Here is a 14,824-nt window from a genome sequence, read left to right on the forward strand (position 1 = left end):
AACTCATCCTCTATTGCTGTTGGCAGCCCCAGTCCCCTCCCCTTCCCCTCCGTATCTGCTCCTCTCTGCCCTCGCTCACCGGCCTTACCTGCCAGTCTGGGCTGGCGCAGCCCTTTCTGTACCTGTCTGGGACCAACCATGTCACCAACCCCTTTGTGACATGGACCACCACAAGCAGTCTGCTGATAGTGACATGGCCATGACATCACTGGAGCTGTTGCCTGGAGTTGTGCTGCATCCATGCAATACCACTTTTCCAGTAATCAAATGAGAAGACACTATTACATAAACAATAAAATGAAATAAAAAACAAGAATTGGTAGTGCTGGAGAAGGAAATGAAGTAACTGCATGATCAATGTAAAGAAGAGCAGATCAGCAAAGATTAAAAGAGTCTTAAAAGCAGCATCTCCTGTCCACTGCCCTGTTTTAAATATTTGCATGGTACTTGCTGCTGAGATTTGTGGATTTGAAGGCTATTCTGGAAGAAAGACGCTTGTTGAGTTTTCTGGAGGTGATCTTTCACACCTTTGGCATTGAAGTCATGTTCCAGTGCCCAACCCTGCGCCCATGAGTGGCTGGCAATGCTAAGGGTATCTCCGCATGAACAGCGAGGCTCACGTCTTTCTCTGAAATGAACCGAACTTTTAGCCTAGGACTGCCCTGTGCTGTGCACTTCAGTTGCTTACTGGAAGAAAACACGTGAATTAGCTTCCATCTGCTTGGTTCACTGCAGACTTTTAGATCTTTAATTCACAGGGTATGAGGCAACAAGTGCCAGCTGAATCAGAGATTTTTCCCTCTGAACATCAGGAAACACTTTTTCACTGTGAAGGTCACCAAGAACTGTTACAGGTTGCCCAGAAAGGTTGTAGAGTCTCCATCCTTGGAGATATTAAGAACCCATCTGGACATGGTCCTGTGCAACCAGCTCTGGGTGGCCCTGCTTAAGCAAAGGGTTTGACAAGATGACCTCCAGAGGTCCCTGCCAGCCTCATCCTGTCTGCAATTCTGTGATTGTGTGAAAGCTTTATAGACTGAAGACCTAAAAAAGATCCAGTAACCCCGAAGTGAGATTTTAAAGAAGTTCAATAGAATCAGCAATGTGTTGCCTTCGGTATAAAATGTAATTGCTTTTTGTTTCCCAAATGTAAAATTTTGGTGTGTTACAAGTAGTGAGGTTGTGTGTATCTGTGTTTCTATAGTCACTCTTTGAGTTAATTACTCATGACATCCAGTTGATAATGTCAAATTTTAAAATACCTATTACAGTGTATCTCTCTAGCTATTGCATCTTCAGGGTAAAATCCCAAACTCTTATTTTTCCTTAGACGGGTGGGTTTTGGGGGGAGGGAGAGGTATAGTAATTAGCTCTGTAGCTGGAGAAGAAGCTGTGATGAAGGTGATGTAACTTGTTTTGGTCTCTTACAGCATTCGTTACTCTGTTAAACGGAGAGCAGGCTCAAGATGCGATTCGGAATTTTCACCAACATTCTCTTCGGGGAAAAGAAATATCTGTGCAACTCCAACCAACAGATGCTTTGCTGTGCATTACTAATTTGCCCATTTCATTTACATTAGAAGAGTTTGAAGAACTTGTGCGTGCGTATGGCAATGTTGAGAGGTGTTTTTTGGTCTATAACGAAGTTACTGGCCATTCAAAGGGCTATGGCTTCGTGGAATATATGAAGAAGGACTCTGCTGCAAAGGCAAGACTGGAACTTCTGGGGAAACAGTTAGACGAGAGCATTCTCTTTGCACAGTGGATGGATGTGAACCAGCTGACGACAAATCTTATTCACTCCAAGTGCCTTTGTGTAGATAAATTTCAAAAAGACTACGTTGATTCAAAAGAACTGATCCAAGCTTTCTCACTAAAGTATAAACCTGTTTTCTGCCAGGTATGTTGAATTTGTATCTTTCGGAAGATCATGGTCATGATTTAAGTAGCTCTGTATTTGCATCTTCACTGCTTGCTTTCTTATCCTTTTATTTTTCATTTAAGTAGTGACTGGGTATGCATCTGCATTGCGCTATATGATGTGGTACAGATGCTTTATTGGTGTGAGCTTGCAGTGATTGATCAATGTCATCTGGGAATTCTGCAGGAGACCACTCCTGTGAAGCGTCAATAAAATGTTTATAAAACATTCCCTTCTCATTTTTTATTGAAAATCATTTTAGAGAGCTTTTAAAGTAAACAGTGATGGTTTTATTGCTCAGTAAGCAAAGCTAGAGTGTATGAATACCACAAGTGCAACAGTTTAGATGATGGAGAATACATATGTATGTATATAATTAATGTATTTAAGAAACCTCCAATGTGTTTTTCTCTCACTGAGGAAGATGTAGGCTTGGGATCTCATAGTTGCTGGGCTTGTCAGTGATAGAAGTGGTACATCTTTTGGAAAGCTTGCAGGTACAGAAGAGGTTTCCTTCTCATCTTCGTGGCTTGTGAGATACTAGAACACAAATAACATGTTGCTCGTAGAAGTGGTGCAGACCAGCGTACCATAAACAGGCAGTCAAAAGAAAGCTTTCTGCGTAGTCATGCAGTTGGGTATGATTTCAGTTGTTTTGGTTTGGTTTTTTCCCTTAAGTATTTGGGAAGGCTGCCCAGGGATTAGCTTCAGGGATAAGTAACCAGAGATTTTCAGCATCTAAGATGGGCAGGTCCATCAGGCTGTCTAGTCTGACCACCTGCAGGCCATCACATTTCCCCTAGTGCTCTTTTTGAGCCCCAGTAATTTGTAGTTGGCTAAAGCACATCCTTTATTTGCTTGATCCAAATACACCAGGAGATGCCTAAATTGGAAGTAACTCTTTCCAGTAACAGCCCATCTCTTGTTATTTTGCACTTGTGTCTGTTTTCTCAGTTGAACGTATCTGGCTTCAGCTTCACCTCACTAATGACTAGATTGAGGAGCCTTTGCTTCCCACTGTTTTCTTCCTGTAAGAAGGTATTAAATGCTGTAATCAAGTCACTTGCTCAGTCTTTGTTTAATTAGCTAAACAGATTGATCTTTTAAAAGTCTTTTACTTCAGAGCTTTTTTCCAGCTGTCACATAATCTGGAGGCTGTTATCAGCTCCCCCAACAATTTTTCAACATTCTTTTAAAATTCTGAAGTTCAAAGAATAACAGGCTGCTTTGATAAAGATGGTTTTCACTAACAGTATTCCACTGTGCAGTTAGAGGCACTTAAAAATTGACTTTTGCCTTCCTTCTTAAATCATAGCGATACATGGGTCACACCTGGCGTAGGCGAGGAGGGTCTATTTGTGTATGCATTAGATCAGTAAATGGCACTAAATCTATGTTTCTATAAAATACAGGAATTAAACAGTATGCTTTTGAATTAGGAAATAGGCAGCCAGTCAAAAATATATCCAAGAAAATATTCTTGGCACGTTGTCATATTACCTATCACTTGTATAAACACACTGTGTAATAGACTAATAGGTAGATTGTAGAAATATGGTAGCAGAAGAAAAATAGGTTTACTTATGATAACTCATGATTTATTCTCAGTCACATTTTCACGGGGCATCCAACAGGTACTGACTGGTAAGGGAGGCTCTGCCTCGAGGGGTGGTGGGGGGAGGCAGCAGAGGTGCTGGTTGGAGATGTAATGGGGGAGCGATGGAGGTGAACACCATGGGCTAATGGGAGAAGCAGCCCTCCAGAGCGGGAAGATATGAGGGTGGAGGTAGGTAAACAAGTAGTTCAAATTTTAGATGAAAAAGGGAATACAGTGGATGAATTCTCATCAAAATAGTGCTAATTAATTATGGTTTCATGAGTGAGATGACCTGAAAATTAAGTACAAAGAAAAAGAGAAGGAGGAAAACCCAAGAAAGTGTGGAAAACGCAGGGAGGGGGGTGTGATATGATGGACATAAGTGGAAAACTAGGAGAGGACAGGGTAGCAGAAACCTAGATGGGGAGGGAATTTCAATAAGGAATGACTAGGAGAAGTGCCTCATCTGGAAAACTTCCCCTGGAAGAATGAATACGTTTCAGAACAGCAATTAAAATGTTCATTCACACTCTTCTTATTTTATGTCTTCATGACTACAGTCTCTCTCTTCCTTCCATTTCTTAGTTCTCGGCCAATTCAGCCTTCACACCACTCCTGTGTTCAGATTGTCCTTCCAGTAGGGTCACGTTGGCCATTTTGCCCATCTCCTGGTATGGCTTCTTTAACATAGCTGTCTTGTGCTGCTTTCGTGGCTTAGTTCTGCTGGTAACTCTCATGCAATATTTCATCATGTAAATACAGTCTTTCACCTAAAATCCTTAGTTGAACTCATGAAATAAATGCTGGCTTATTTCATTTTATTCCAAAGTTACTATTTTCTGAAATCAATTTGACTTCTCCTGTATTGACAAAAGAAATGTTCTGTCAGGAAGAGCTGAAGCCAGATACTTAAACATGGGTCTTAGAAAAATGACATTTCCTAGGACTTACGTGAACACGTTTTGTCCTTTGCTTCAACAAAACGGACCAGAAAACTTCATTCCTTTCTTATGTCAACTTTAAATTGTCACTAGGAGGTCTCCACTGTTCTCTAGACAGGGACAGAGGGCTTTTCCTCAGTACCTGCTTACTTGGGAAGGTTAAAAATTCCTGATCTGTTTGCAAGAATACCGGTAGCTGCACTTTCACAGGTTAAGGGAGTTTTTAACTGTGCATGAAACTACAGAAACTACAATATGTCCCATAGCTGCAAACCATTCTTTTCACAAGTTCTTCAGGTCTTTACCGGTGCAGCTAAACTGATGTCAAAATGTAATGCTTCTCCACATAGACACACACACACACGTATACATAACATATGCATATCTATATGTGCATTTATATATCAAAATATATGTGTTCTGCAGAGGCCAGTCTTTAACAGTGACATTAAAGATCTGACCACCCTCTTCTTCTTCTAAATCTTTGAGATTTATATTTCAATTGTTAGTGTAAGTTTGTGGGACCTAATAGTTGGGAATAGGTTGTTTTTATCCAGAGAAATCTAGAGGAGATTTCCTCTCTTCCACATCAGAGCTAGTATCGGTATATCATTTCTGTTCATTTTGGGACCGGAGATTTTTGCCTAAGCTTCATTCCCTCCCATCTCACCCCTTTTTTTGTTTGATTTAAATCTGTTCATTCTGCTATAAAACTCTGCAAACAAAGGACGGAGCATTGTTTGACATGTAAGCCTGTTTCCAGTCTGCTTGATTGATCAGTCTGGCATCTTCTCTTGGCATTAAATACAACCACAGACTTCATATTCTCCTAAAAGGCAGTATGTATCAGTGGAATTTGCATTGTTACATGTTTCAGCAACTATCATGTAGTCTGATGAATGGCATTTTTATTCTTGTAGGCTTAAAAACTAAAAGATAATGAGTTTATAATTCTTATCCTACCAAAAAAAACCCCCAAAAGTTACTGTAGCATGCAGCTGTATTTGCAATTTCCTTCTTGCTCCTTTATTCTGAAAATACGTGTTAAATATGTTTCATAGCTCATGTTCTCCATGAGATTAGAATGAAGTGAAGGCAGTAAGTAAATCAAGTAGATAGAGCACGCACGCCAAATATAATACGAAGCTGATACTCAACTTATTTGAGAACACATTTGAGAAAGAAACATACTGATTTGGGTAGACATTAACATAGAATGTCAACTGTTTGCAAAGTATTTTGCAAGGGATAGGTGAAAATATTGCAAGGCAGTTCCTGAGATTATGCATTTTATTCAGTGTATTGTGAAATGTTGTTCTTTCAGTTTGCTCAGGATGAAGACAGTTGTATCGGTAACTTTGCGGTGGTCGAGTATGAAACTGCAGAGCAGGCTGAGAAAGTACAAGAAGTCACCGATGGCATGACTATCAAAGGAAGGAGAGTCCAGGTGTCATACTGTGCTCCAGGAGCGCCGGGCAGAAGCACATTAGCAGCACTTATAGCAGCGCAAAGGATGGTAAGATATTTGCAAATCTGTTTTCAGAATGAGTTTGATAGACCTTGAGCGGCCTGAGTTGGGTCAGAGGGATTCACCTGCTTTGCATTAGGAAAATGAGCGAAGGTTTTGGAAGCATTAGCCTTTTTTTTGATCTAGTCAGCCCAATTCAGTCTCCTTCCTAGGAAAAGCATGGCCATGTTCTGCAAGGAGGAAGGGTAAAATATGGCCATAAGATATCATAAAGTTATACTTATATAGCTCTGTGATATTAGTAAATTTAATTTTCTGTGTGAGAAATTGTTCCAGTTCAAAACAAAAGTAAGTGGAGTCATTTGACAAGCTAAAACTTGGTTTAAAACAGGCAAGAAATTGTCAATTTTAAGATAAATTTCAAGGTAGGAGAAATAGTTTAATTTCATGCTTGATATAGAAGAAAGCTTTTTACACCCACATGTCTTATCAAATTATTTCCGAGAAAATTGGATGTGATAAGTGTTACATGAAGCTGTCTTAAAAGTAGAAGCAGAACAGTCTCATTACTTCGGCTAGCTTTAGCCCACATCTTTATAAAAGAGATGAGTGGTACTATTATACGATAGTATGTGGCATTCATGCTAACACTGCTTTTCATATTCTCCTTTATTGATAACACTGTCTTGGTTTAAGGGAAAAAAAGAAATGTGTCTCAGGAAAAATGATATGCTTGGAGTTTTGGGAGAATAGATTGTTAGGTGTTTCCTTTGATGGAGAAGGAGCATGGAAAGGAGCGGGAAACAGGGAAGGACACATTGGGATTATTTTCTGTGTAAAATGAAATATGTACTTATCATCACACAAGTTTGAGGGATTTAAATGTATTCTTTGTTTTCTCCTGATTCTAACATTTTTGTATCTCTCTTAATTGGAGATGAGGAACAATAGGAAAGGCTTGCTTCCAGAGCCGAATCCGGTCCAGATTATGAAAAGTTTTAATAATCCAGCAATGCTGCAAATGCTACTGCAGCCCCAGTTGCGTGGACATGCTGTTAAACCTGGTAAGTTGTTTTAAAACAGAGTTAAAAAAAGAAACCCTGGCCTTGGTGATAGGCTTTCACCAAATGAGAGGCAGGAATACTGTTTTAAAATGTATGCAGACACTGTTTCAGTGTGTTTGTGTAGACATTTTCACATTTTATGAAAGCAAAAGCAAGAGGTGGATTGCTATACTATTGTGTTTGGGTAGAATTTAGTGTTACCTATAAAATGTCCTCATATTAACTCTGTGGTCTCCGAATGGTTATATTAGAAATGGGCTTAAAATGAAATGTCTTTTGCAGGCATCATTAAAATGGCAAGTTTAAATCTGATTCTAGATCTGAATTTTGCAGCCTGAGTCTTTCTCCTGTTGATTCCAAAGTAAATCGTTATTCACTTGGACGCTACCATAGTTGTACACAGCATTTCGTAACAGCATTAGCCAAAAACATTTCTCTGTCTTCTCATTAGGATGGATGTGAATAAACATATAAAACCCAATCTTATCACATTTTAAATGGTGAAAGTATTAGGAACGGGAATGAGAACAGATAATTTGTAGAGTCAAGTGGGGGACAGCTAAGAGTTTGTGACATAATCTACGGACAGAAGATACACAGAAATTGTGTGTGAAGTGACCACTTCAGTCAAGATACACTTTAGCTAATGCTGATGTTTCAAAGCGCTTTTGATAATGCTGTGGGCTTGCAATCAACTGCAGGCATTTCTGCGTCTTTGAGTGAAACCCTCAGCTTTAGGGAGCGCCTTGAGAGTACATCTGATCTCTCAGATGCTGTTAATTGCAGATCAAAGCTGGGTGTATTGAAAGGTTTCGTTACAGTGACCTTTAGTACACTGGAAAGTTTCATGGAAACCAAATCTAAAAAATATAGAATAACTCTTATTAAAGTTTTTTACTTGCCTAACTTATAAAACACTGCAACTTTTTCTTGTGTTTCTAAAGCAGTTCTTGGAGCATCTGCAGGTTTACCTCACCTTATCAATTCAGCAGTTGGCCCACCTTTTTTACAGTTGAATAAAGTTCATCAGGTATGTGACAGAATAACTTTTGTCAGAATAGGTATTTGTGGAGATCTTAGCATGAAAAACATTCTCAAAGTTTTAAGAAATTACAACTAAAATCAAGTGTTCTTGTTAAAGCTATCTTTAAGAAAAGCACTCTGTTAGGAGATGCCTATGGGGATGTAAGAGCAGACTGCTTACTGTCCACAAGTGAGTTATTTTATCTTAACTGAGCTTTTGATTTGCTAACACCTGCCAGTGTAGAGACAACTTGCCATTACTGGAAAAAAAAATCCTTTTTAAATTAGAGCTCGAGGAGCATGGCACATCCATTTCTCTTGGAGCTGCTCTACATTTCCTGTAGAGACTTGAATTGTTTTATCTTATTCAAGCCAACAAGCTTAGCATTGTTATCTTCATTTTAAAGCTTGCAGGGACCAAAATGTGCTATATATGCCATAAAAAAATAATGATTTGCAGATGTTACTTCTTAGTCAAGAAAACCCCTAGGTTATAAGCTGTTTAAAGCGTTCTCAGAGTATCTGTAATTCCAGATGGACACCAGAATTTCTGAAAGATACTATGAAGGATATTTGAGATGAGTTTGCCGTAGAAATTGGAGATGAGAATATGCTAGAGTAGCACCCACAACCAGAACTCCTCCCTGCAGCCGTGCACTTGGCCAACAGCCTGCCTGGCCTCCACTTAGTATTGAGGTTCTGTCAGAGAGTTCTCCAGCTCTGCCAGGAGCCAAAATTTGTCTTTAATATTCATGATGGGGATTTTCATAAGTACCTATCAGGGACTGGGGTCAATCGCTTTGACTTACTATTTCTGATGTTTCAGAAATTTTCTTTTAAACAATAAAATCCCCTTAAGTATTAGTTGTTATTTCTGCTGTTCTTTTGGCAAACACAGACTTAGAGATCTTAAAAAAGACCAAATTGAAATGCAGAGATACTCCTTATATTAAGTTTATTTAGCTTTTCTGGTATTTTTCTGCTAAAAACTGGTAGGTGAATATATTAATTTTGAATAAATGCTACTTAATTTTACCCCATCAAATGAGTTCCTTGTGTCCTGTACAATAAAAAAATACATCATTCTTTGCTTGTACTTCTTTTATTTAAATGACATTTTCAATTAGTATATTTAGTTACTGCTTCTTCAGTCTTGAAGAGTCTATGCTTCCTTGGAAGGCAATGTGACTGTTTTCTAATCACAGCTGGAGACAGGCATGTTTTACACAGCTAACAGTGTGATTGATGATGATCCGATGTTTCTTGGCTTAAGAGTGCTGCAGTCAAACAACTTGGAGTTTTCTCTTCAGAGAGACTTACGAGTTTTACTCTCTTCCACGGAGCTTCCTGTCATTTAATTAGCTCCAAGTCTGGTCTAATAGTCTGAATTTTATTGACAGTGATTTGATTATCCCAATTCCTTCTATTAGGCACATTTTTTTTGTTATTCAGTGACTTATTTCAGAGTATTCTCTAAAGCCAGAGAACCAGGTCACTAGTTTTATTGTCTGGAAATTCAGCATTGTCACAAGATAGAGGAACAGACAGTGGCTTGGCTTGACTCCCCGCTCCCCAGTCACACACTGATTCAGCTTCCTGTATATCTTGGTTTTGCTATTTTATATTCAAGGTTTTGTAAAGTAATATCATGAGAAGAAACAATATTTTTAGGATGATTATGCCACAACATTATAAAATAATTGATAAAAAAAGATTCAACAGAGGGGAATTTGAACAAATGGGTTATTCATCCAGTAATCTTTCAACTCTGGAGATTGCATGACTTTTAACTTCTTCCTTTTAATTTCTCTTAGTTACAATTATCGTGTGCCAAAATAATGCATTTTAAACTTTCTCAGTGGTGTATTAACCAACCTGATTTTCCATTCTTGTATTTCCGAACGTTTTGCAATTGAACTAATAGATTTTCTTCGTTGACTTAGCCAAGTTTAGAAGGAACAACCACTGGTATTGGTGACAATAAATAGCCCTGGATAATTTCTACTGGAAATCACACAGACAATTAAAATAGCAGATGCATAACTAATCTAGATATGGCCCTTTTTTGTTTTATATTGCACATTTCTGAGTCCAGAAGACCATGTTATGGGCATAGAGGGTTTTCCCTAGGGAATTTGAGGCTACCACACACAGATACAACCTAGGCTTGAAAATATGTGTGAGGTGTTTTGCAGGAGGCTGCAAAATCTGCAAAGCCATGCATTAGGAGAGCTGCCTTCTTTTTGGGTTCCATCTTCATTACTTGGTTTTGGTGATCTTTCCTGTATAGGAGATTTCGAAAAAATGAGGAAGGCTGTACTCGTTGTGATTTGACACAGTCAGTGTCCCGTGTATCTGTTCTTGCACCGCTGTACAAAAAGATTTGTAGAGCAGCCTATGTTTTGCCTGGCAAATCATGCTCAGGAGCTGCTACCAGAAAGGCAGTTTCAAGCCTATGTTCAGCTAGCATGAATCATAATGTGGTTTTCTGATACAGAGTGGACATAAGGTTTCTTTTAAGCCACCGTTGTAGCCAGAGTGCATACTGCTGAATATACCAGTAGCAGAGTTTGAATGTATGCCCCAAAGTTGTTGATAAGTGGCTCAATTCGGGTGGCAAACTGATCCAGAATTTTCAAATTAAAAATATGAATATTTTATAGACTTTGCAAATCACAGTGCCTACAGATCGTCAGCTTTTTAATGGCTCTGGAACAGAATTTCATGTAGATAGCTGCCACTAAAAAGGGGAAAAAAAACCATATCTAGATATTCCTGTTTGAAAGTAAAGATAACTGTTTGGCAACTTCTAAGTAAGGGATGAGAGTCCCTGCCAGTTACAACCAAGTCCTGTAACTGTATAGATATTTGGCAGAGATTATGTATTAGAATTGCAATGCAAGGCACAATGCAGATGTTAACCAACAATGAAGTCCTTATTCGTACAGCTCATAATCCCCTGAAGTCCTTGTGTCTCGTCTTTCTCGTTGGCACTGTAGGTAACTCTCCTATCTAGTCTGTCTGCGGAGACTTCAAGCACATTTACCTTTCCCTGTTAGCTTGGACACGGGCTGCAATGGAGTCTGGATTGTGTTTGGATCTCTGATCCTTTAAAAGCCGTCAGAAAACATACTTGTGGTTGTGAGGCAAAACAAAAGGGCTAGGAGGAAAAGAGGTTAAAAGAACTTGAAATAACTTTCTGTGAATGAAGCAAAAATTCAGTTCTTTGGAGGAAATAGTTACTTTCCTTTGTTGTACTAATTCAGAAACTAATTTAGATTTCTTTAAGCAGTATCATCTGAAAATGTTTCAAGAACGTACTGTTTTCCATGACTGTCAGCTAACACTTCTGTATTAATTCCACAGAGTTCAATTCTGGGGAATACATCTAACTTACTGCTGCAGAGCCCTGCTCACCTACCATTGCCACAGCAGCAACTGATGAAGATTGAAAACATTCAGGCTAATAGTGTAAAGTCATCACTTCAACTGTCTTTGGACATTCTTATAACTGCTAAAACAACTATTTTTTTTTCATCTAGTACAGTTTAACAGTTTAGTGTATCTAAAAAGATTAACTGAATGTGAAAGTTAAAATAATCTATCTGTAGCTATTTCTTATAATCGTTTACATGATTTTTCTATTCTTCCTTATAGAAACCAGGATTGCTGGGAGAACCTCCGACAATGCTACTTCAGACGGTACTGGGAATAGGGGTAATGCCATCAGTGAGCTCAGGCATGGGAACTCGTGGAGAAGCTCTCAAGTGTAAATGACATTTTATTTCATACCAAATCAGTAGAAATGCTCAGCTTGAAATTATGCACCTCACTTTCTCCCACTGTAGCAAAAGCAGTAATATGTTTGAACCTTATCACTGCACAGTAAGGTAGGCAGAGAGCCGGACAGTAATGCACGTTATATAGCTATATAGTTAAGCAAGATAACAAGTTATACATTTATATAACCAACTGTAACCTCCTGGTTTAAGCAGGAAACAAACTTGCCTTGTTGTCTGGCTTCTCTCAACTGTTTATCAGGGAAGAAAGAGTACACTGTGGCATTGGTTGAATATTTGCAGGTTGTTAAATATTCTGCTTGCTCAATTGCTACCATTTTTAGTACACTTGGAGTATGTTCTTATTTAGGACCAAAATTTGGGGGTTGGTTGTTTCAAAGCAGATAAATCTGAGTAGCTGAAGGGGCACTGCAAATAGGTTTTTTGCATTCATTTCATTAAGCAATAGAGCTTTAACATCCAGTCTGTGATGGACGTCAATAATTTTGAATGCAAATTTCTGTGCCAGGGATGCCCTCAATTTTTATGAGGAAAGATCAGTTGTGATACTGCTTAGTGCATCTTTGTCGTTTCCTTCACTGAGAGATGTACTCTGAGAGCCATGTATTCTGCAGCTGTAGATGTGGTCTGAGTAATGGTAGTAACCAGGAGCAAGGAAAAGCTTGCAGGGTGGTGGGAGCAGGGAAGAAACCTATTCTGAATGTCTAGATTTTAATTTTGGTGAATACTTTGTAGCTCTTTTGTTTGTAAAAAGAATTTTACTAATGCTAGTTGAGGTGGGGTTTTTCCCCTCTATTCCAATACAGGATCCTCTAGGATGCTGTTCACAGGTTTTTTGAGAGTGACAGGAGTCACTTATGGTAACTTACTATCATAGTGAATGTTTAGAAAAGTCAGAGTTTTCTTTTATGGAATTAGCTTGAAAAGAGTTGTTTGCTCCTGGATTGTAAAAGAATAAAAACTATTGTCAGAATCCAGTGTTCTGGGACGGCTGTAAAATAGATCTCTAAATGTTTTTCCCATCACTTAGTAAAAACCACAAACAAAATGTACTGATAAATCTTGTCTAACAGAAAAGTTTCTCCATTTATGGTTGACTGCAGCATCTAATCTGACTCCAATTCAAACAGCAGCGGCAGCAGCAGCAGGGATGGGCATGCTGCCATTCTTTCCGAATCAGCACATTGTTGGACAAGCTATACCAGGGCAAAATAACGCTCCAGATAAACAATCAACGACCGAAGCAGTTGTCTCGGGATCACAGCCTTATCATCAGACCTTAACAAATCTTTCTGCGGGAGCTTTGCGGGCTGGACATGCCAAACAACAAAATCAGCTAAAAAGTACTGATACGAGTTTGGGGGTAAGGAACATTGAATACAAATATTTTCTTTTTTTTTGAGTGTGGATTTTCTCTTTTTTATTTTAACAGGCTTAAGAGTTAACAGCAACTGCTTATTGTAGTCTTCACTATAAAATTTGCTAGATCACAGGATCATTCATGAGACATTTTAAGGTCATTTCAGTTATGAATAATAGGGAGAGAACAATAATGCTCTTTGGTGGTCCAAATGAATTAACAAAGGAATCTTTTTACAATGCTGGAGGGTTGGGTTTTTTCCATGCTTATGCCTCATAGTATTTGATGATGAAATTATCTCAAGGGCAATGTCCCTTCTAAGGACTGAAAATTGAACTTGTGGTTGAATTTCATGACTAATCAGGAGCAATTCTGGTGGTATGTAGGGCCTTTGGGTTTCCAGGTGGTGTCTATGTATGTGTGTGTATGTAAATTTTCCACTTTTAATCCGTACCCTCGTAGCCATAGCTGATGTATTCTTAGTCTGTATCAGTTTTTGTATTTCTTCCCTTGAAGGCAGGGGATGGGAGGATGATGGGATGGGATTTAAGTTGAACCAGAATGGTCTCGTTTTTTCAGAAGTTTTTTCCTGTCATTAACAGAATTTTTTTTTTTTTGTAATATACATAAATACTTTTACATTTATGACGAAACTTTTTCTTAATTCAGATTGAATCTATGTTTTCCTAATGCATTTTCTGAAGCATCTGCAGTGGTTGGATTACATACAGTGTTGGTGTCTGCCTTTGTTAGACAGCTTTAACAGATTCGGTCCTACTTCAGAAAGTACACTTTTTAATTTTTAAACCACTTTTTACTGTAATGAACTGGGATTTTACCTATGTATAGATACACATGGGTAAAATACATAGGGTGTATGTATATACATGTATAAAATCACTGGTTTATTTCAGCTTTTCACTTAGTTAAAAGGAAATGTAATTAAACCATTAGAAGTCTAGATAAATCATTTCTTTCTATGAATATTGTTTATCAGGAAAAGTTCTTTTTTGAGATCTCGGTAGATGCTTTAATTGTTTCCTTTTCTGCATCAGTAGACAGGCATTTGCAAAAATCGCTTCCTTGACAAGACAGCCACAGTCTGTATGCTGATACCGAACGGTCATACTGACTTCAGTTCCTGCTTTTGCATCCAGATGAAGAGTTTCAGCACTCTGATGAAGTTTTTTGTGTTTAAAAACTTGTCTCACTGTTTTTGAAAAGTTGTTGATTAATACTATTTTACCGAGAATAGTATTAATCTATTAAAATAACGGATTTTTTCCTTACTAGGCTTTGAAAAAGTGAATAGAATAGATGTAGAGTAGAATACTATATAAATATCTTTGAGCTATGTATTTTAGACAAGCTATGTAACTTGCTATAGCTTCTTTTTCTTTGTTTCTGATGTTCTTTCTAACATAAGTGTCATGGTTTAACCCGGCACGCAGCTACAACAACCACACAGCTATTCACTCACTCCCCCCAGTCTGTGGGATGGGGGAGAGAATGGAAAAGTAAAAGGTAAAACTTGTGGGTTGAGATAAAGACGGTTTAATAGAACAGAAAAGAAAGATAATAATAATAATAATAATAAAAATATACAAAACAAGTGATGCACAGCACAATTGCTCACCACCCAGAACTGAT

At 38.3% G+C, this 14,824-nt stretch overlaps 1 protein-coding gene across 9 annotated transcripts in view; it reads left to right on the top strand.

Annotated features, from left to right (window-relative positions):
- RAVER2 (ribonucleoprotein, PTB binding 2) overlaps nt 1-14,824 on the top strand; it is a 67,498-nt gene that overhangs the window by 43,805 nt on the left and 8,869 nt on the right. For 3 of the 9 annotated variants that reach the window (XM_054833126.1, XM_054833131.1, XM_054833134.1), the window contains exons 3-9: nt 1,431-1,900; nt 5,784-5,975; nt 6,865-6,991; nt 7,936-8,021; nt 11,381-11,485; nt 11,672-11,783; nt 12,945-13,177. In XM_054833126.1, the coding sequence (XP_054689101.1) occupies nt 1,431-1,900; nt 5,784-5,975; nt 6,865-6,991; nt 7,936-8,021; nt 11,381-11,485; nt 11,672-11,783; nt 12,945-13,177 (1,325 nt within the window). The remainder of the gene's footprint in view (nt 1-1,430; nt 1,901-5,783; nt 5,976-6,864; nt 6,992-7,935; nt 8,022-11,380; nt 11,486-11,671; nt 11,784-12,944; nt 13,178-14,824) is intronic. The other 6 variants (XM_054833127.1, XM_054833132.1, XM_054833135.1 and 3 more) reach the window with 4 other exon arrangements.

This window comes from Grus americana, chromosome 8 (genome assembly GCF_028858705.1).
Source record: "Grus americana isolate bGruAme1 chromosome 8, bGruAme1.mat, whole genome shotgun sequence".
Taxonomy (NCBI): domain Eukaryota; kingdom Metazoa; phylum Chordata; class Aves; order Gruiformes; family Gruidae; genus Grus; species Grus americana.